Source organism: Elephas maximus, chromosome 1 (genome assembly GCF_024166365.1).
Source record: "Elephas maximus indicus isolate mEleMax1 chromosome 1, mEleMax1 primary haplotype, whole genome shotgun sequence".
NCBI classification, from domain to species: domain Eukaryota; kingdom Metazoa; phylum Chordata; class Mammalia; order Proboscidea; family Elephantidae; genus Elephas; species Elephas maximus.
The window spans coordinates 60,315,264-60,336,883 of record NC_064819.1 but is presented as its reverse complement, the minus strand read 5'-3'; the positions used below and the strand labels follow the sequence as shown (position 1 = coordinate 60,336,883).

Below are 21,620 nucleotides of genomic sequence, written 5' to 3'. Positions count from 1 at the left end.
ATGTATCTTCAGGAATCATTCTGATCTTACACTAATGAAATGCATTTCTATCACATGGACACACAGCAACTAACAGATCTAAAATTAAAGCTAATTTCATATGTTTTGTTCATATTTATTTACTCAATTCTCTATTAAACCAAAAATAAAACATCTCAGGTTTAAAAAAACAAAGAAAAAAAAAAAGACTCCCACCAGTCTCCTTTCTTCTATATTCCCTCCAGAAAGCTCATCCTTTCTGACACCTTCTACTAGCAGCTCCAAGGTAATCCCCGCACCATTCATTCTATGTACTTCTGTTGTCTTTTATCATCACCTCAGCCTCAGCAGATGATAATGTTCATATCCCCCCCGCACCCCGTCATGGGTTGGATTACGATCCCCAAAAATGTGTGTATCCATATGGCTGGACCATGATTCCTGGTATTGCGTGATTTTCCTAGATGTTGTAAATCCTGCCTCTATAATGTCAATGAGGGAGGATGGGCAGCAGTTGTGTTAGTGGGGCAGGATTCAATCTGCAAGATTGGATTGTCTTGAGGCAATCTCTTGAGAAGAGAGTAGAGAGACAGGGGGACCTCATACCACCAAAAAACTGAATTTGGACTTTTAGCCTACTTTACGATGAGAAAAAAAACTTCTCTTTGTTAAAGCCATCCACTTGTGGTATTTCCATTATAGCAGCACTGGATGACTGAGATACCCACCCCCCCCCCAATAACTCCCTTCCTAATTTCTATTCTACTACCTTCAAGCCTGCCTATCCAGTCAGTTGTGAAAACCTGATCACGTTTAACTTCAAAATGCCTCTTGCACACATCTATACCTTAGCCTGGCTGGAATCCTCTGACTCAAGTCATTTTCCCTTTCGTTTCAGACTAAACTTGGCTACCCAGAGGAACCTCTCTGAACTTGATCTATTTCATTTTGTTTCTACATTTTAAAATCAACAAAAGGTCTCTATTTGCTACAAATTAATATTTGAATTCTTCTTCCTGTCCAAAAGGGCTCCAATATCAACGTTATCCTTCCCTTTCAAATCACCCCAAAGTACGTCCTTCACACTGATGGGACAACTTCTCTAGCATCCCTCTACAACACTGCATGTTGTTCCTCCCTAGAAACCTCACCTCTAAGCCTGTACCTATTACAGCTCACACATGCAGCCCTGTGTCAGCTATCAAGATTCCCTGCCCACCCTAGAAGTCACGGTCCCCAGACCCTCTGTTAGCCCAAGACTGGAACCATTCTCGAAGCCAACTCTTCAGACAAGGACTGGACTGGACTATAAGACAGAAACCCTTATGGTATACTGGGGCTAAGTGCTACAGCTGCTAACCAAAAGGTCAACAGTTCGAATCCACCAGGCACTCCTTGGAAATACTGTGGGGGCAGTTCTGCTTTGTCCTATAGAGTCACTCTGAGTCGGAATCGACTCGATAGCAATGGGTTTGGTTTGTTTTGTTTTTAAGACAGAAAATGAAATTGGTGAAGAGTGAGCTTCTCGGCTCAAGTAGACACATGAGACTATATGGGCAGCTCCTGTCTGGCGGGGAGATGAGACACAGAGGGGGACTGGAGCTAGTTGAATGGACACAGGGAATACAGGATAGAGAGGAGACGTATGCTGTCTCATTAGGGGGAGAGCAGCTAGGAGTACATAGCAAGGTGTATGTAAGTTTTTGTATGAGAAGCTGACTTGATGTGTAAACTTTCACTTGAAGCACCAAAAAAAAAAAAAAAAGATTCCCTGCTGACTATAAAACAAAAAAACAAAACCCAAAAGCCAAACTCAGTGCTGTGGAGTCAATTCCGACTCATAGCAACCCTACAGGACAGAGCAGAACTGCCACATAAGAGTTTCCAAGGAGTGCCTGGCGGATTCAAACTGCCGACCCTTTGGTTAGCAGCCGTAGCACTTAGCCACTACGCCACCAGGGTTTCCATGCTGACTATTAAAAAAAAATAGCTCCATGTAAAAACCTATTTCCTGAAATGTGTAGTTAAAATGTAGTTACCATTTTGGAATCGCACACTGGCAACTTTAGCCCCATCTCCCCAACTAAACGGGTTAAGTGCTAATAAAGGTTCATGTCTTCTACTAAGTCTATAATCTGCCTAAATGCAGACCTAAACAAGAGCTGGGTTAGATGAACGAACAATCATTAAACTGACAAGGCAGAAATGGCCAATGCTGAAAGCGAGACACAGATTTCCATCCCTTCTAAGCTTTGTTAAGACAGCTTGTCCCAAATCTCCGTTTTCCAAATTCCAGAAAGACAAGTGGTAGCTCCGTGCAAAGCCTTTAAGGGAAAATGAGAAATCTCCCTTTGTCTCAATTGCTTATACACAACACTGATTCTATGCCATTTGTAAACTGAGACTTTCTACTTCATAAGGCCTCTGTGAGTCCTCAATGAAATATGAGGTGCAGCTCAACAAATAACAGCCATAATTTCTCCCAACACCCCATTCTCTTTGCTTCACTCCCTTTTTTTTACTTGCTCTGCCTATCCCATGCTATTCCAATTAGTTCTCTCATTACTCTCTCTGCAATCTCTCCATAGCTCATTCTCCTTTTTATATTTATATTATACCCTATTTATGCTGCCAAGAACCAATTCTTAGTCTCCTGTTACCTCTGGGCAGGTAACTGCCTACAGTTAGAGCTTTCCAATTTGTTTCACTTTCTTCAAGTCATATCCCTTTATAAAATCCTTGTAATCACTGCCAGCCTAATCTTTTCCAAGCAAAACTCCAATTAAGCCTCTTGCCTGTCGAGAAACCACTGGGCACTTTCTACAGCCAAGTTATTTAAAAAGAGACTTCTCTAGCTGATACTCAAACCTGTCATCCCTGCCTTTCTGGCTACTGCTCCCGTGCCCTACAATGTTAGAGGGAAAACTGGTCTCCTTCATAAAATATGTTCTTCATCTGGATTCCATATGATGAACAACAGTCTTTCTATACTATGTCCACCTGCTGAAATCTCAAGGAAAAATTAATCTCCAAAGTGTCTTCACAAAATCTTCTTGTGTCACTGTGATGGGTTAATATTGTTCCTCCTAAAATTCATGTCCATGAGGAGCCTAAGGTTGTGACCGTTTGTGGAAATAGGCTCTTTGCATATAGAATTAAGGTAAAGATTAAGACAATATCATAGGAGATTAGGATGGGCCCTATATACAATGAGTGTGTCATTATAAGAAACAGAAAGGACACGTGGAAAGACATGAAGGCCATGTGAAGTTATTGGGGTGGACCTTGAATCCAATGATAAGCATCCTTAAATGAGACTCACAGAAAGAGAAAGAAGAAAAGGCCAAGTGAAGATGGAGGTAGAAGACTGAAGTGATGCCGCCACAAGACAGCAGCCCCCAGAAGTTGGGCAAAGCAAGGAGGAATTCCTCTCTAGAGCTTTTGGAGTGAGCATGGCCCTGAAGACACCCTGAATTCACAGTTCTGGCTGAATCCAGAAATGTGAGAGAAATTTGTTGTTTTAAGCCACCAAGTTAGTGGTAATTTGATATGCCAGCCCCAGAAAACCAATACAAGTGTTCCCATTTAGATATGATTTATCTGCAGTTCCTAAGGAATTTATCACACTGACCAACATAAGAGTATTCATACTCAACTATCTATTCCTCTAGAATACCCTTGATTGTACTGTGTTGCACTCATCTCTGTGCTCGTGAAGTATCTGGCACTTAGAGAAGTATCCAGAACTAACTCTGCCACCAGCTAGCTCTACAGTCTTCATCACTTCACCTCTTGTCAACAGATGATCTCTTCCAGTTATCTCACCAAAAGCTTTGGATTTTACCTCATAAAAAAAAGCAAATTCCATTGCAGACTTACCATGCCCGTTGTGAACGTGCTTGTGGGTTTTTCCCTTCCTGGGGGTTGACTGGCATGAAGATGAAGCATTGTTGGCGGCTGCTTTGATGTCTTCCGTCTCGTCATCTTCCTCCTCAACGTCCTCTTCCTCCTGAGAGCTTCCAAAATATACCATGCTGTTGGGCAGCGCAGGAGAACCTGGTGGGTGTTAAGAAAGATGGCTCAGAAACACAGGCCTTCGTCTTCACCTCTCCCAGAATCAGCACGACAACGGAGACATTTATTACGTCACGGAACAATGCTGAGCATATAAAACAAATCTATTCATCTTCACTGCCGTTTTAAATTTATTTTTCAAATATCCCCCAGGAAATAAAACTCCATCTGTGTCCTTTTAAAAGATTTCAAGCAAAATCCCCCAGCAAGGGGATGATGCCATTCACCAAACTAATCAAAATGTTTTTTTAAAAATCTCATTTGACTAGTTCTTGAGGGGGAGGAAAAAAAAAAATCAAGGTTTGACGTGAGCAAGTAAAATTAATTTTAAAAAAAGGGAAAACTACCAACACTGTTGGGAAGAAACTATTTTGGCATAAATTTAACTTAACAGGAGCCTTGGCGGCTCTGTAGTTAAAATGCTCAGCTGCTAACCAAAAGGTCAGAGTTCAAACTGACCCACCACTGCATGAAAGAAAGACTTGGAAGTCACCTTCCATAAAGATTTATAGCCTTGGAAATCCTATAGGGCAGTTCTACTCTGCCCTAAGGGTTGCTATGTGTTCAAATCCACTGGATGGCAGTGGGATTGGGGGGTTTTTGTTTAAAAATATAAATTTTTGTTTGTTTAAAAATATAAATTTAAGCAGATGGCCATATAAGTGAAACAAAACACAATCAAAGAGAAGCAAGTAAAAATAGAACATAATGTTTCCTTAAATAAGGTGACTTCCTTATATTTATAGGAAGTGAATAAAAGTGTATTTGGAACTTCAGTGTTTTGATTAGGAAAGCAGCATACGTTGTTGTTGTTAGGTGTCATCGAGTTGGTTCTGACTCATACAGGCCCTACGTACAATAGAGCAAAACACTGCCCAGTCCTGCGCCATCCTCACAATCACCACTATATTTTAGCCCATTATTGCAGTCACTGTCAATCCTTCTCTTTGAAGGTTTTCCTCTTTTTCACCGATCCTCTTCTCTACCAAGTCCTTCTCCAGGGACTGGTCCCTCCTGATAACACGTCCTGTGAGATAAAGTATTATCATCCTCAATTCGAAATAGCATGTTAGCTGCACTTCTTCCAAGACAGGCTTGTTCGTTCTTCTGGAAGTCCATGGGTATATTCAATATTCTTCACCAACGCTGTAATTCAAAGCCATGAATTCTTCTTCGGACTTCCTTATTCATTGTCCAGCTTTCACATGCATACGAGGCAACTGAAAATATCACGGCTTAGGTCAGGCGCACCTTAAGTCCCCCAAAGCGGTATCTTTGCTTCTGAACACCTTAAATGGGCATTCTGCTGCTTCCATGGTGTTGACTGTGAATGCACATAAAATGAAATCCTTGACAACTTCAATCTTTTCTACATTTATCATAATACTGCTTACTGGTCCAGTTGTGAGGATTTTTGTTTTCTTTATGTTGAGGTGTAATCCATACTGAAAGCTGTAGTCTTTGATCTTCATCAGTTAAGTGCTTCACGTTCTCTTTGCTTTCAGAAATCAAGCATCACGTCAATTCCTAGAGCACGGGTTTTCGCCAACGCCTCAGTGCAGCTTGGATTTCTTTCAATACCATCAGTTCTGGATCATATACTACCCTCCTGAAATGGCTGAACGTTGATCAATTCTTTTTTGGTACAGTGACTCCATATAGTCTATCTTCTTTTGATGCTTCCTGCGTCCTTCAAGTAGAATCCTTCAAAGTTGTAACTCAAGGCTTGAATTTTTTTAGTTTTTTTTTCAGCTTGATAAATACTGCATGTGCTCTTTCCTTTCGGTTTTCTAACTCCAGGTCTTTACCATTTTGTTATAATACTTTACTTTGTCTTCTCGAACCGCCCTTTGAAATCTTCCATTCAGCTCTTTTACTTCATCAGTTCTTCCTTTCACTTTAGCTACTCTATGTTCGAAAGCAATTTTTAGAGTCTCTTCTGACACCCATTTTGGTCTTTCTTTTCTGTCTTTTTAATGATTGCGATGGTTAAGATTGTGTGTCAGCTTGGCTAGGCCACAACTCTCAGTGTTTTGGCAATCATATAACGTCGTGATCACTTCCCTGTGGAGAGCTGATACGTGACTGCCCACATGGTGAGATCTGCTGTGAGTAGCCAATCAGTTGAAGGGGAGTTTCCTTGAGCGTGTGGCCTGTATCAAGTAGGCAGTCATTCAGGCTTTTGCTCACTCTGGATCCTGCAACTGGCTCCTGCTTCTCTGACCTCCAGTTCTTGAGACTTGAGCTAGAGGCTTACCTGCCACATCTTGGGATTCATCGATCTTCACAGCCTGTGAGCAACAGCCCTGCTCTCTGCCCTGCCAATCTTGGGTTGGCTACGTGAATCAGGAGAAGCCTCTTTCCTGACACATGGACTTGGGACATTACAGCTACTAACAACTGAGTGAGCCATTTCCTTGATATGAATCTCTCTTTCGATATATACACATACATATATATGTATATATTTATACGCTTTACCGGTTTTGCTTCTCTAGGGAACCCAGCCTAAGACAATGATGTCATCCTACAACCGGTCTGGTCTTCGGTAATTAGCGTTCAATGTGTCAAATCAATGCTTGATATGGTCTCCAAATTCAGGTAGGATATACTCAAGGTCATATTTTGGCTCTCGTGCACACTTGTTTTAATTTTCTTCATCTTCACCTTGAATTTGGATATAAGCAATTGATAGTCTGCTCTATGGTTGTTCCCCGGCCTTGTTCTAACTGATGATACTGAGCTTCCCCACTGTTTCTTTCCACAGATGTAGTTGATCTGATTCCTGTGTTTTTTCACCCAGTGAGATCCATGTGTATAGTCTTCTGTTTACGTTTTTGGAAAAAAAGGCATTTGCAATAAGTAAGTCGTTGGTCTTGAAAAATTCTATCATGCCATCTCTGTATCATTTCTTTTACCAAGGCCATTATTTTCCAACTACCAATCCTTCTTTGTTTCCAACTTTTACATTCCAGTCACCAGTTACCATCAATGCATCTGGATTGCATGTCTGATAAATTTCAGACTGCAGAAGTTGGTAAAAATCTTCAATTTCTTCATCTTTGGCATTAGTGGTTGGTGCATAAATTTGAATAACTGTCACATTAACTGGTCTTCCCAGGCACTCAGATATTATCCTATCGCTGACAATGCTGTAATTCAGGATAGATCTTGAAATGTTCCTTTTTGATGACAAACGGGACGCCATTCCTCTTTAATTTGTCACTCCTGGCATGGCAGATCATTTGATCGTCTGAATCAAAATGGCCAATACCAGTCCATTTCAGTTCATTAATGCCTAGGATATCGACCTTTATGCGTTTCATTTCATTTCTGACTACCAATTTTCCTGCATTCATACTACATACATACATTCAAATATTAATGGGTGTTTGCAGCTGTTTCTTCTCATTTTGAGTTGTGCCACGTCAACAAATGAAACTTCCAAAAGCTTTGCTCTATCCACGTGGTTAAGGTCAACCCTACTTTGAGGAGGTAGCTCAGCTCTTCTCCAGTGGTATTTTGAGAGCCTTCCAACCTGAGGAACTCTTCTTCTAGCACTGTATCAGACAATGGTCCACTGTTATTCCTCAGGTTTTCATTGGCCAATGTTTTTAGTAGTAGATTGCCAGGTCTTCCCCCCAGAGCTGACAGAGAGAGCCTTACCCTATAGCGGTTACCCTGAATACAAACTTCCAGCCCTCCAGAACTGTTAGAAAATAAATTTCTGTTCTTAAAAGCCACCCACTTGTAGTATCTGTGACAGCAGCATTAGTAACTAAGACACCCATTAAAAATTTTAGGGAATAATACTACCAAGAACAGAAGGCGTAATGTGAAGTTCATATCTTTTCTTGCCCATTTCCCTATAACTAATATAATCTAAAATTCCAGTGACACCAACAAAGATACAAGTAACCAATCTGTTCTCCCTCCCAAACGGAACTCTCAAAATTCAAAAACCATTCCTGTCCAGCTCTGGGTCAGCCAGGTCTGTAGGAAGAAGATGGGAACGAATGAGCCACTACAAGGAGCTGATGTGACCAACCAAATCTCTATCTCACGAAATTGCACAACTACAAAGACAAGGCACATACCGCCACAGTCCCCTTCCTTCTGTTGCCGCATGATCCACTACTACCACTGGGTAGAAATTAAACTCCAAAGGGATTTATGTGGCAAAAAAGACCATTTGTGGGTAATGGAACTGAATACAGTTTGACAAAAGCCATTTCCCAAGGTTTTCTTTTTGCAGCCTCTGTGATTTCAGAACTTGGGTGAAAATCATTTAATCAACTAGGGATTAGAGATGAAGTAAACAACGGAATGAACTATCTCTAACCACATTCCTGCTAGAACAACATAATACACTCTTGTTGTAAGTGGATTAGAATTAGTAACAGACTAAACTAGAAAAAGAAGGAGAAATCACCCTTTCTGGCTTCTTAATTAGGGGTTCTCAGGCAGAAATCACATTTTACAGGTGTATTTATGGGGGCTGGAACCCTGGTAGTGCAATGGTTAAGTGCTCAGTTGTGAACTGAAAAGTTAGGGGTTTGAACTCACCATCTGCTTCAAGGAAGAAAGATGTGGAAATCTGCTTCTGTAAAGATTACAGCCTTGGAAACCCTATGAGGCAGTTCTATCCTGGCTTTATAGGGTCCCTGTGAGGTGGAACGAATTCAACAGCAATGGGCTTGTTTTTGTATGAAGAGTACCTCCATCGGCAAATATACCAATACTGTCGATTCTCTTTCCTAAGCTTAAATTTTAAGTACTTACGATGAGGCAGAGAAATCTTATTTCAGCATTCAAAAAAGGTTCAAGTCATTTCACCACAGATCCAACTCATTCCAGCAAGTACATGGCAACATAACTTGTGCCAGTTAACACCTGGACTCTACAGTTAATTTCCCTCTCTTGTACAATGAGAGGGGGTGGGTTATATAATCTCTTAAAGTTCCCTCCAGATCAAAATCTCCATGGTGAATTTCTTATAAGAGTCTTCCTATACTATATCATCAATGCACTGACTAGCAGCTGAAATCAGAAAGCCTGACTGGAATGAAAATGGGTGGATTTTTGTATAGATCCTGTAGGAACTTCTGCCATTTGCTGAAAGGAGGCAGCACCAGGAGAGTGAGAAAGGACAGGCTAAGGAGAGGTAGCCTGGGAGGTGAGCACTACCCCTTGTCTTAGTCATCTGGTGCTGCTGTAACAGAAATACCACAAACGGGTGGCTTTAACGAACAGAAATTGATTTTCTCACAGAGTAGGAGGCTAGAAGTCCAAATTCAGGGTGCCAGCTCTAGGGGAAAGCTTTATCTCTCTGTAGGCTCTGGAGTAAGGTCCTTGTCTCTTCTGAGCTTCTGTTCCTGGGCGATCTTTGTGTGTCCTGCCATCTCTTTTCCCCATCTCAGCTTTTTTTTTTTTTGCTTGCTTGTTTAATCTCTTTTATACCAAGAGATTGACTGAAGACACACCCTATACTAATAGGGTCTCATTAACATAACAAAGACACCCTACTCCCAAGTGGGATTATAATTGCAGGTATAGAGGTTAGGATTTACAACACATATGGGGGGGGGGGGGAGGGGCGACAATTCAATCCCTCTAGCCTCCTTTTTCCTTCCTCAGCAGAAAAGATAATAAACTCTGCAACTGAGGCCTTGTGGGAGCAGTGTGAAAATAAGGGAAAAGTACGATCTGATAAAAACGTTCGGTGTTTCAAAAAGAAATCAGGTAAAATCCACATAGAGCACGTGGGATTATATTACTGTAAGAAATTAACTTCCACTTAAAGAATCTCTTAATTTTTTTTTTTTTTTTTTAAACCCAAGCCTTAGGTAACAGCACAAAGAAAGTAACACATTCTTTAAGGAACATTGTGAGAGACTGGAGTGAATGTCTAGAAGCGCTGACTGAATTCATCCGGGTTTCATTAATGGCCTAAAGAAAGCTTATACAGTAAAGTCTTCAACAAAAGCAGAAAACAACCAATCTTATGGCTGGATTTGTCTTCAGAGCTTCTCAACAAATACAAATAAAACCAATCTAAAACTATCCTAAAACAAAGTCAGAGGCTGATGTAAGAGACATATAATACAGAAAAGAGAAGGACACGAGATGTGGGAGTTTCTGAGGTACTAGCCTCTGAGGTACTAGCTCCCTAACCAAAAGCCTCCAACAATAAAAAGTCCTTCTCTTGGAACTGACTGTGGTGGGAAAAGACAGGATTTCTAAATACGGGCAGGAAAAGGGTAAAAGTAGACTGGCTTCACCCCCAAAAGACAACTTGGATTCTATTCAGATGACTGACACACTGCCCTAAACCTAAAGGTAAATCATCAATAAAGAAAAAAGGACATGAAGGGTTCAGAGACCAGACAGTGAATAGAGGGAACAGTATGATAAAGGAAAACTTCTAGGAGAAGGGAAAGTAGAGGAAAAGGATTAAAGCCTAGTAATACAAACTTCAGGTAGAAAACTCAGTTTGCTCCCAGGGGCACGAGGAGCATTCCCCTTAGTTCAAGTATTTGGGCTTGCACAAATTCTCCCCTCTGGCAGACAGCACTCACCAAGGACAACACTCCACCTGGATATGGCTTTTCTGTCCTTCTAGGCATGTTCTCCAAGAAGCCTCTACCAATCCAATCCACCAGGAGTAGCACTCATGAACAGTTAACATCTCCCCTAGAAGGAACAGACCTCCAGAATTTTGCTAGGTTCTCTCATACCTGTACATATCATTAGCCTTGAAGTCCTTCGCTCTGTAGTCAAACCCGAGCAGGCAGAGAAGCCTAAATCCAGCTGAGTCTAATGTTCCATACATCAAGACCACATTCAAATGCTGTCACCAAGTGATTCTTGGTCAGTCCCCCCAAGACCACCACCAGCATGTCCGTATGTAAAGGAGCAGAGGAGCCGAGTAAAACAGAAAGCTAGGATTTCAGACGGAGAGAAACCATGGCACTTATGAAAATGAAGCAAAGTCAACTTTCTTCTTTCTGACCCAGACAAAAACAATAAGACAAATTTGTATTTCACACAAAAGTGAAAATTATCAAGGTGACGGAGAGATTCCAACTGTTACAGGCTAGTACTAGAAAGTACCAAACATATATAAAAAACAAAACTCATATCAGCATTAAGACATTTATGCACAGCAAATTTATTTCCTCTTAACTTAGACACAAGCTTGATAATCTCATTTTCAAAAAGTTTAGGGGAAGAAGAATCTGCTAGACAAAAAAAAAAAAAAAAAGATACCAGTGTCACTGAATAACTTGTATAGAAATTATTGAATGGGAACCTAAACTACTGTGTAAACCTTCACCAAAGACACAATAAAATATTATTTAAAAAAAAAGATTTAGTGAAGGTAGTCCAGAAACACACAGCTGCCTGAGCTATCACTGGTAAAAAATTTTCCACACCCTCTGTATAAAATGGGTGAATGTGTGTATTATTACTTGTGCTGAGCCCATAGAAAGTTAAACTAATATTCAGTAAGCATATCTGAAAACAGAAAAGTGGGCATACTTTTAAATTTTCAATAAAAATAGTTTGAAACTTATGTAGATACAGGCACTTAAGGGGTTAGCCTCTTATCTAGAAAGCTTACATGGGAACACTTCTTTGCCCCAAATGTCAGAGGAAGCCAGCTTCTGAAAAGCTCGTTGTAGATTCAGCATTCAAGAAAACAGGAATGAGGCTACAGGGATGACCTGTCTGAGAGACTTGTGATTCACAAGGTGAAAATACATCAGATGGCTTTCTAAAAGGAGGCCTGTCCTCAGCGGGGCCCACCTAACCACCTGCTGCAGAACAACAGCAAGTATGGTGAAAACTGGGGGAGACAGGGTCCTTCAGAAATGGCTCAGCTGCCCTAGTTTCTAGTCATGCTGTTGTGTTATCAAGTACTCTCAACTTGCACGGAACATACATGGCAAGCCTGGTTTATAACATTAATTAATATGTGAGAGAATCTGACTTTATTACGTGGAAATACATGTCTCCTTTATACTCTGTAGTTCTAGGAAGGGAACCAACAAAAGGTGAATGTTTTAGATAGTTAAGGATTTCATGTTTTTTCTCCTTTTTGGTTTTTGTGCGTAGGGGTGGTTAACTTTATAAACAATGCATTTTTTTTAAAGTATTAACTATATACGGTTTTCTATCAAAATTACGGTCAGATTTTCTCTCTCGATTATTCAAGTGCATTAACAAATGTGAAAAAATCTGAACTTGGATCAGAGAAGTGGAATTGGGAGTAGGGAATGCCTCCGCACTTTGCCAAAGCCGTATTTCATTACTTTTCAGAATTAGCTGGCAATGTCTCCACAATATTTACTGAAGTGCAAACCAAATGTTTTCATCTGGACAAAAACCAAACTGTGGTATGTTACAACCACAACAGAAATCATTTTAATCCAAAAGCTTGCTTTCTCTAATTTGGGCTGTGGTTTCTATAAAATTGGATTCTTCTCCATGAATCATGTACACAGACAAAGCCCTCTTTCCCATTTTCTTCTCTCCCCCCAACCAGTTCTTTATTTTAACAGTCAAACACAGCTCAGCTCTATTTTGGAAAGAACCTAGAGGGATTCCCTGCACACTATCATTTAGCTGGGGAGTCAATTCTATGGCTTGACCCAATAAGCATGGGCTGACTGCACTCCCCTCCCCCACTGGTACAACTTGTGAGTTGTTTTCAGGGCAAATAGACAAAATGAAAAGTAATCAGCCCCTAATATCCCACCTACTAAATTAAAGTACAAAACTTCAAAGTGATCTCGTAGGGACTGGGGCAGGAGACAGAGTAGAAGTTACTACAGTAGCCGCCCCCTTATCCGCACTTAACGGTGGTTCCACAACGTAGAATGAGTACGTAGCATGATGAGGCCTTCCACCATCCCGCTCTGTCATTCGCATAACTTTCATTACAGTATATTGTTGTAACTGTTCTATTTTAATCTCTTCCTGTGCCTAATTTATAAATTAAACTTTATCATGGTTATCTATGTATAGGTCAAATCACAGTATATACAGGGTTCGGTACTATCTGCGGTTTCAGGGGTCCACAGGTCGTCTTGGAAAGTAATGCTGCATATAAAGAGGGACACTACTGTACTGATTAACTGAGTTAGAAGGAGGGGTAAAGAGCTATCTGTTGAAACTGGAGAGTCCAAAAACAAAGCACTTGTAACAATTACCTTCATTCATTCATCCAACTATGCACCAGGCACTGTTGTAGGCACCAATGATCAAAACAGACCGTATGTCTATACTCATCTGGCACACGTACGCACACATACACAGAAAGTTCCCTGAAAGACTGTAGGACAACTGTAACACATTTAACGGCACTCTCTTTTGTCCCTTTCACGTCTGCCTTTATACCTTAGAAGGGCAGAACTTACAAGTGGGATTTCCCATACTTCAACTATTTGCAGGTTCTTGGCGCCGTTGGTTCTGATTCACAGTGACCCTATGTATAGAATAACAAAACATTGCCAGGTCTTACGCTACTCTCACAATCGTTGCTATGTTTGAGCCCATTGTTACACCCACTGTGTCAGTCCATCTCATGGAGGGTCTTCCTCTTTTCCCCTAACCCTCTACTTTACTAAGCACGATGTCCTTCTCCAGGGACTGGTCCCTAATAACATGTCCAAAGTACGTGAGACAAAGTCTCACCATCCTGACTTCAAATAGGAGCATGCATACCACCATAAAATTATTTGTCATATCCATGTCCACCATCAATCACTTAAATGATTTCTTTCTATTGTATCAATAAAAAACTACTATTGCTTACCCTAAAAAGTAATCATTAAAATAAATAAAATGACCATAAAAATAAAAAGGGACACATGCAGCAGGTTCAGGGAAACAGCTCTCCAGGGCAAATATGAAACACAAGGGACACCCCCACTGCTACTGATAAGGAGCTGACTGGGCATCCTGGGACTGAAGCCATCCTGTGATTGTCCATCCTTTTAACATGCACATATCTAAACAAGACATCAACCCTTGGAAGGGACTCTGCATGGATTCCAAAACCTAGGATCAAGCCTCAGCTCTGGCAACCTCTTACTTGCCATGAGACCTGGAGTTTACTCATCTGTACAATGAGCATAGTCTTCAGCCCTAACAACTGTACGGCCCCAGGTTGTTAGGTAATGTATGCAAGGGCACTCTGTAAGCTGCTAACACTAAAATGACATCATTAGGCTAATATATGAATTTGGTGACAAAAACAATTCAAACCTATTAGAACAGATTGTCATTCTTGAGAGCAAAGACTATTTGGTATCTGGGAAAGTAAGCAGAATGCTGACAACGATGTGAGGGCATGAGAAAACCAAAGTGTATTCAGTGGCTAAAGTTTCCGGGACTTGGGGGTGAGTGTATTCCAGGACTTGGGGGCGAGTGTGAGGGTAATGTCATGTGAGAGCTGGAAACCTTCAGCCATGGAAGTCTTCTTAAAGACGCACAAGAAATGAAGTAAGGACCTCCTCCTCCTCCTCCCTGTGTGGCCCCTCAGAATTCTTCCTCTCCTGAATTACAGCAGGGAATTCCCTACATCAGGGGACTTGTTCTATCTACAAGAGCCCTAAAGTGTGGGACTTGGCAAGGAGAACTCCATGGATAACACACCACTCTTCCTGACAACAATGCCAACCTCAAACCTTGATCTAGCCAACAGCAAACAAAGGACATAACTTCATAATTAAAAGCTAGAACTCCAATCTTCTCCACACTGTTCTCTGCACATCTGGCTTAAAACATATACAAATATGCATCAAAGCAAACGCAACAAAATCCCTGAAACCTCACCTCGAAGAACGCATAAATCAAAGAATACATAAATCATATCACAGAGCATCATGAAGGTGTCCAACCTACAGAGCAATGCTGTCAGGCGGGTATCTTCTCAAGTGCAGAAGGGGAAACAAACTTGAAAATAAAGCAATAAAGGTTACGTAACACAATGTGAACACTAAACTGCGTTCTCTCCACCACATGACAATTCCTCAAATCACCTCAAATCCCAACGGAGAGACACAATGAACACCCCCAAAAGCGCACCTTGTTTCTGGGACACGGATACAGCTACTTTGGTGCCAGCAGAGTAATGCTGTACCAGCAACCATCACAAAACAAAATGAGACTATGTCATATACCTTCTCTAACCACCACACATCTATCAATGGAAAATCTCACTATCATCAGTCCAAATAAGGCCAGGGGCCAACTGCGGAACAGACCATCAATTGTTCACATGCAAGTTTAAGTTGATGGTGAAGAAAACTAAAACAAGTCCACGAGAACCAAATACGACCTTGAGTATATCCCATCTGAATTTGGAAACCATCTCAAGAATAGATCTGACACAGTAAACACTAATGACCAATGACCAGACAAGCTGTGGGATGACATCAAGGACATGATATGTAAAGAAAGCAAAAGGTCATTAAAAAGACAGAAAAGAAAAGAAAAGATCACAGTGGATTGTCAGGAGAGACTCTGAAACCTGCTACTGAATGTACAGCAGCTAAATTGAAAGGAAGAAATGATGAAGTAAAAGACCTGAACAGGAGACCTGGAAGGGCAGCTCAAGAAGACAAATATTATAATGAAACGTGCAAAGACCTGGAGTTAGGGAAGAACATGCTCGGCACTTCGCAAGCTGAAATAACTGAACAAAAATTCAAGCTTCGAGTTGCAGCACGGAAGGATTCTGTGGGTAAAATATTTAACAATGCAGAAAGCATCGAAACAAGACAGAAGGAATACAGAGTCGCTGTATCAAACATAACTGGTCGAGTTTCAACCATTTCAGGAGGCAGCACATGATCAAGAACCAGCTGTACAGAAGAAAGCAGTCCAAGCTGTGCTGAAGGCAGTGGCAGGGAACAGTCTCCAAGGATTGACAGAACAGCAATTGAGATGTTTCAACAAACGGCTGCAGTGCTGGAGGTGCTCATCTATGCGAAGAAATCTGGAAGACAGCGAACTGCCCACCACCTGAAAGAGATCTGCATTTGTGCCCATTCCAAATAAAAGTGATCCAACAGAATGCAGAAATTATGTAACAATGCCATAAATATCACATGCAGGTAAAACTTTGCTGAAGATAATTCAAAAACGATTGTAGCAGTACATCAACAGGGACTGCCAGGAATTTAAGCCAGATTCAGAAGTGGACAGGGAACAACCAATATCATTGCTTATGTTATATGCATCTTGCCTGAAAGCAGAGAGTACCAGAAAGATGTTTCCCTGTTGTTTTATTGATTACACAAAGGCATTTGACTGTATGGATAACATTTCAAAGAATGGGAATTCTAAAACAATCGTGTTCATGAGGAACCTTTACGCAGACAAAGAGGCAGTTGTTCAAACAGAACAAGCGGATACTGCATGATTTAAAATCAAGAAAGGATTTCATCAGGGTTGTTGTATCCTTTCACCATACCTATTCAATCTGCATGCTGAGCAAACAATCCGAGAAGCTGGACTATATGAAGAAGAACATCAGGATTGGTGGAAGACTCATTAACAACCTGCCATATACAGATGACACAACCTTGCTTACTAAAAACAATGAGAACTTAAAGCACTTAATAATGAAGACCAAAGACTACAGCTTTCAATACAGATTACACCTCAACATTAAAAAAAAAAAAATCCCCACAAATGGATCCATAAGCAACATCCTGATAAACGGAGAAAAGACTGAAGTTGTCAAGGATTTCATTTTACTTGGATCCACAATCAACACCCATGGAAGCTGCAGTCAAGATATCAAACAATGTATTGCAATGGGCAACTCTGCTGCAAAAGACCTCTTTAAAGTGTTAAAAAGCAAAGGTGCCACCTTGAAGACTAATGTGCACCTGACCCATGCCATAGCATTTTCAGACACCTCATATTCATGTGAAACCATGACAATGAATAAGGAAGCAGAGAAGAATTGGCACCTTTGAATTATGGTACCGGTGAGGAATACTGAATACACCATGGACTGCCAAAAGGATGAACAAATCTGTCTTAGAAGAAGTACAGCCAGAATGCTCCTTGAAAGCAAGGAAGGTAAGATTTCACCTCATATACTCCAGAAATGTTATCAGGAGGGATCAGTCCCTGGAGAAGGACATCATGCTTGATAAAGTAGCATGTCAGCGAAAATGAGGAAGGCTCTCAAGGATACGGACTGACACAGCGGCTGCAACAATGGGCTCAAACACAGCAAGGACTGTGAGGATGGTGCAGGACTGGGCAGTGTTCTGTTGTACATGGGGTCAGTGTAAGCTGGAACCAAATGGATGGTACCTAACAATAACCTCTCTAAATGAATCTCAAAAAGGACAGAAATTAAGGAGGGGCCAGCAACGATTCTGAGAAGTACTACTGAATCTGTGCCAGCAGCCACTGGGAGCCTGCTTCACCTTCAGGGCGGGCAAAGCGTGGTCAGAGGCCGGATGGATCCCACAGTGAGGGCTGGAGAAGGGCCAGTCCTGTGAGCGAAATGCTTCGGAGTCTTAACCAGCGGTCAAAGTCACAGAGCAATTAAAAGGGACCCATCCACCCCCTCCTCAGAGCTTAAGAATTTTGAGGTTTCATATTTCTTCATAACTAGACTGATAAACTGCTAGGAAACAAATTGCTTGCTCAGCAGAAGTGAGCCGAGTAACACAGACTCGAGTGGAAAACGTTAAGGCTGGTGCAATTTGGAGAAAAGAGTCTGGTTACTGAAACCCTGGAGGCAACAATCATACTATTTTGGATCATATTTTCAACACTACCGTTCTCAAAATTAAGATGCAACAGCTCTCAGAAGGGACCATCAAAAAAAGTTGTGTACCGCTGTGATAGTGTGCCTTCTTCCCCAAAGAGTTTCTATAATAAAAAGTATTCCCATTTTGCTCAAGGAAGTTCATTATTAGCACCATAGTGTTCCTTGCAATTGGGGGATTATTTAATTGCTTTCTGGCAGGTTAATCCCCTTTCATTCTGTGACCTCAAAATCACCCCAGGCTTTTGCATTTGCCCTACTTAGAATCCACTGTCCCCAATACTGAAGGCCAGTACTACATCAAAGAAAGCACTGTGTGCCAAGAAGGCCAGCAAATATCTTTCGGGCAAACTCCACGGGCAGGCTGTCTTGTCTGTTACCTGAAGGCCTCCCCACCCCCAGCCAGTCTTTTAGATTGTCCCTCCTAAATCCCTTTTAAAATCAAAAGCTTTCCACTCCCTCTGCCCACTTCTGCCCGAACTCACTGGGAAAATGTCAATATATGACTACATCAGGCCCCATTCTGGGCCTGTTTTATACCATTAACTTTAACTCCATGGTAGCTGTGTGCTACAGACACTAGAATACCCATTTTACAACGAGAAAGCTGAGACTGAGAGCAATGTAAGTCATCTACCCACAGTCTGCCAGACTTCAGCCTCCTGGCTGTGCTCCCAAGCCCTGAGAAGGCCACCTACCACCTCAATCCACTCTGAACACAGCTCCAAGGCTGTATCTCTAAACCCCATGCATATGAAGCCTCAGTGGTGCTCTTGTATGTAGCCCAGGGCTCACAGAATATGACACATTCTAATAGTGCTTTATGAGTCCCTGGGTAGTGCAGATGGTTAACTTGCTCAGCTGCTATACCGAAGGGCTGTAAGTTTGAGTCCACACAGAGATGCCTCAACAGAATGGCCTGGTGATCTACTTCTGAAAAATCAGCCAATGAAAGCCCTATGGAGCTCAGTTCTATCCTGACACAGGGGCTCAACATCTGTCAGAGTCATGTTTTTTTTTTTTAAACTCCCTTGCTTTTATCTCCTGGCCCTCCATACCACAAACCCCAGTACCAATCCATTACCCTTCTATGCCATGACAGGGGCTTCTGTAAAACTTCTTCCCAGTCCCAGCCCTTTCTGAAAACGTTCCTAATACGCCCTACTAACCCCAGCTCAAATGTCACTTCCTTTCCCCATGGTCATGGCAGGCAACCTAGGAAGAGTCCCTTTCTTTCCTGAACATATTTGGTCCCCACATCTACATTTGGTATTTTCACGCAGTATTTTGTGACTGTCAACTTCACCTACCACACTGATCCAGCTTTCCTGCTTCCAATCTCTGTTTTCTCAGTGTCTAGGCCTGGTGGCAAAAGGTCAGCAGTTTGAATCCACCAGCTGCTCTTTGGAAACTACTCTGTCCTATTGGGTTGCTATGAGTTGAAATGGACTAGATGGCAAGGGATTCAGTTTGGTTTTGGTTTTAGTGTGTAAAAAGCGTAAGAGAAAGGTCTGCTAAATTAATTAGCAATTGAATGACAGCTGATCACTGAGGATCCTGTAAGGCCAACTGCTAGGAATTCTCCAACACAGGTCTTTACCCAGCTGGACTGTTAACCCACGGTAAGAAGAATGAGCTGTGTGTAGGTGTACACGCTTCAGGAATCCCCTTTGGGAATCCCCCTAGTTTGCAATGCCCCATAAAGGGAAAAATGTAAATAAGAGAATCATTGAACCTGCCACTGCTCTGCTGCGTCAAACTTTTTAATCTGTTAATAATCAAAGTCAGAACAAAGAGAAGAAGACAGAACTCATTAAGAGTAACAATGCTGGTGACAGGAAATAAAGCACTGGGACGAATCACTCTGCACAGGGCACATACCCTCCCCTCCGCATGGACTAGTGAAAGATACTAATTATGCCTCTGGCAAGAGACATGCGGGACCCCTCCAAAGCAGCTATTTAAAGATAAATACACTGCAGGCAGACACTTTGGGCACGCCCGTGCTATTCATGCCGTTCTCCTTCCCTTTAGAAATTTTAGGTCATGATATTAAATAGAGAAGAAGCAGAGCCTTGCCAGACTTCCCTGATAGGCCTCTGAGAGCTTTAAAACAGACTGAAAAATCTCTAAAGCTTTTTAATCCTGCCTGGTGTGTTTACATATATACACTAATCCCGGTATTAAACGGCTATAGGGTCATTTTTCAAGGTTTTCGTTGAAGGTACCTAATGGGTTGCAGGGAGAAGGCATAGTCTCAGGCTCTCATTAATGGATAATGAACACCAAGGTTTAAAGGAGCCCATCCCCTGTCTTTCCCTCAGCCTTTAACAGATTCCAAATTAGAGCAGTAACTATTAAAGGTAATAATTGGGGACTGGAAAGAAAAATGACCTGTAAACCTTGGCAACAAACATCACTTCCAGGTCTCTGATTGGATTCCTTCGTTATTTTTGCAGCCAGACTTTCTTTCTGATAAATAATGAGCTTATTAAAGACAGCCTTCTTTACACGTACAGTGCCCGCTGCCACCCAAGGGTGATGAAGTGACTGGGCTCTATATGCTGAACGTTAGGTTTGGGGATCTGACAAGCTCTATTAGGTTTGTAAGCAGAACCAAAAGAAAGAAAGAAAGAAACAGAACTAGAATGCAGGTATAAGAATGGTAATCAGATTTCCAACTGACAACTTCGCCTGAAAAGAATTCAGAGGAGGCAAAGATTTAACTGAGGTATAGGGTCACTATGAGTTGGAATCGACTCGACGGCAGTGGGTTTAGTTTTGGGTTTGAATGCATCATCTGCAGCCGGTATTAGAAAGTTAGAAATATATCTAAATGTAACTAAGGAATCAGATCAATTACGAAGCATCAACAAAGCAGGACACTGTTAAAACTATTAAGATGGTATGACAAACAGGCATCTATGTGATACTGTCAAGTAGGAAAACTAAGATGCAGAAACAAACGCATAATGCAACACAATTTCAGGGGAAAATCTGTCTTATACATTTCCATAGAAGGCTTAGTAAGATATTCACACAAGGAACTGGTTAACAGTGGTTTTATCTGGGAGATCAAAGGGAGGGCATTGTCAGTTTGTTCGTTCTGCTCACTCACCGATCTCACCCGTGAGAGACATAAAATACTGTTATGATTAAAAATTTTTAACACCTTATTTTCCAGAATTTAAAAATGAAAGAAAATTATTTGAGTACCACCCTTTTTACAATTCGAAATACGAGTTTTAATTACCTCAACCAAATCACCTATTAAAATATGCCTTCTAAGGCCATCAGATACACTGGATTCCCAAGGACATGACGATATCGTACAAATTACCTGACATTTTAGGCTTTTAGTGATCTCACAAGAAAACGATTTTTTCTAAGTCAACAGTGACTCTCATTTCACAAACCTCAGGATCGAGAAGGGACAGGAGGAACAGTAAGAGAGGTGAATACTCTGGGTCAAGTCCCTAGTATATTTCAGCTACAAATGAAGGTAGGAGTAAATTTCCCAGACACTCTCTCCTTCTATCATTTGCCCTACAGGAGGCTCCCAATCTCTTCATCAATTTTGTGTGTTCTTCCCTCATAAGTGTTACAAAACTTATTCTAATCAACATTTCCCCAAATAAGTCCGTTTAAATTGAAATGTATCCATTACCACAAAGTGTTACACACGATGTGCACTCCGTTCACTGTCTGGTTCACATACATGGACCAATATTTTCATTATTAACTATCCTTAGAAACTATTACT

The 21,620-nt window shown here is 41.4% G+C and overlaps 1 protein-coding gene across 4 annotated transcripts in view; it reads right to left on the bottom strand.

Moving 5' to 3' along the window:
- Positions 1–21,620, bottom strand: part of JARID2 (jumonji and AT-rich interaction domain containing 2) — a 317,022-nt gene that overhangs the window by 67,549 nt on the left and 227,853 nt on the right. For 3 of the 4 annotated variants that reach the window (XM_049884288.1, XM_049884315.1, XM_049884297.1), the window contains one exon: positions 3,859–4,035. The exons of the other annotated variant lie outside the window; for it this stretch is intronic. In XM_049884288.1, the coding sequence (XP_049740245.1) occupies positions 3,859–4,035 (177 nt within the window). The remainder of the gene's footprint in view (positions 1–3,858; positions 4,036–21,620) is intronic. 4 annotated transcript variants of the gene reach the window in all.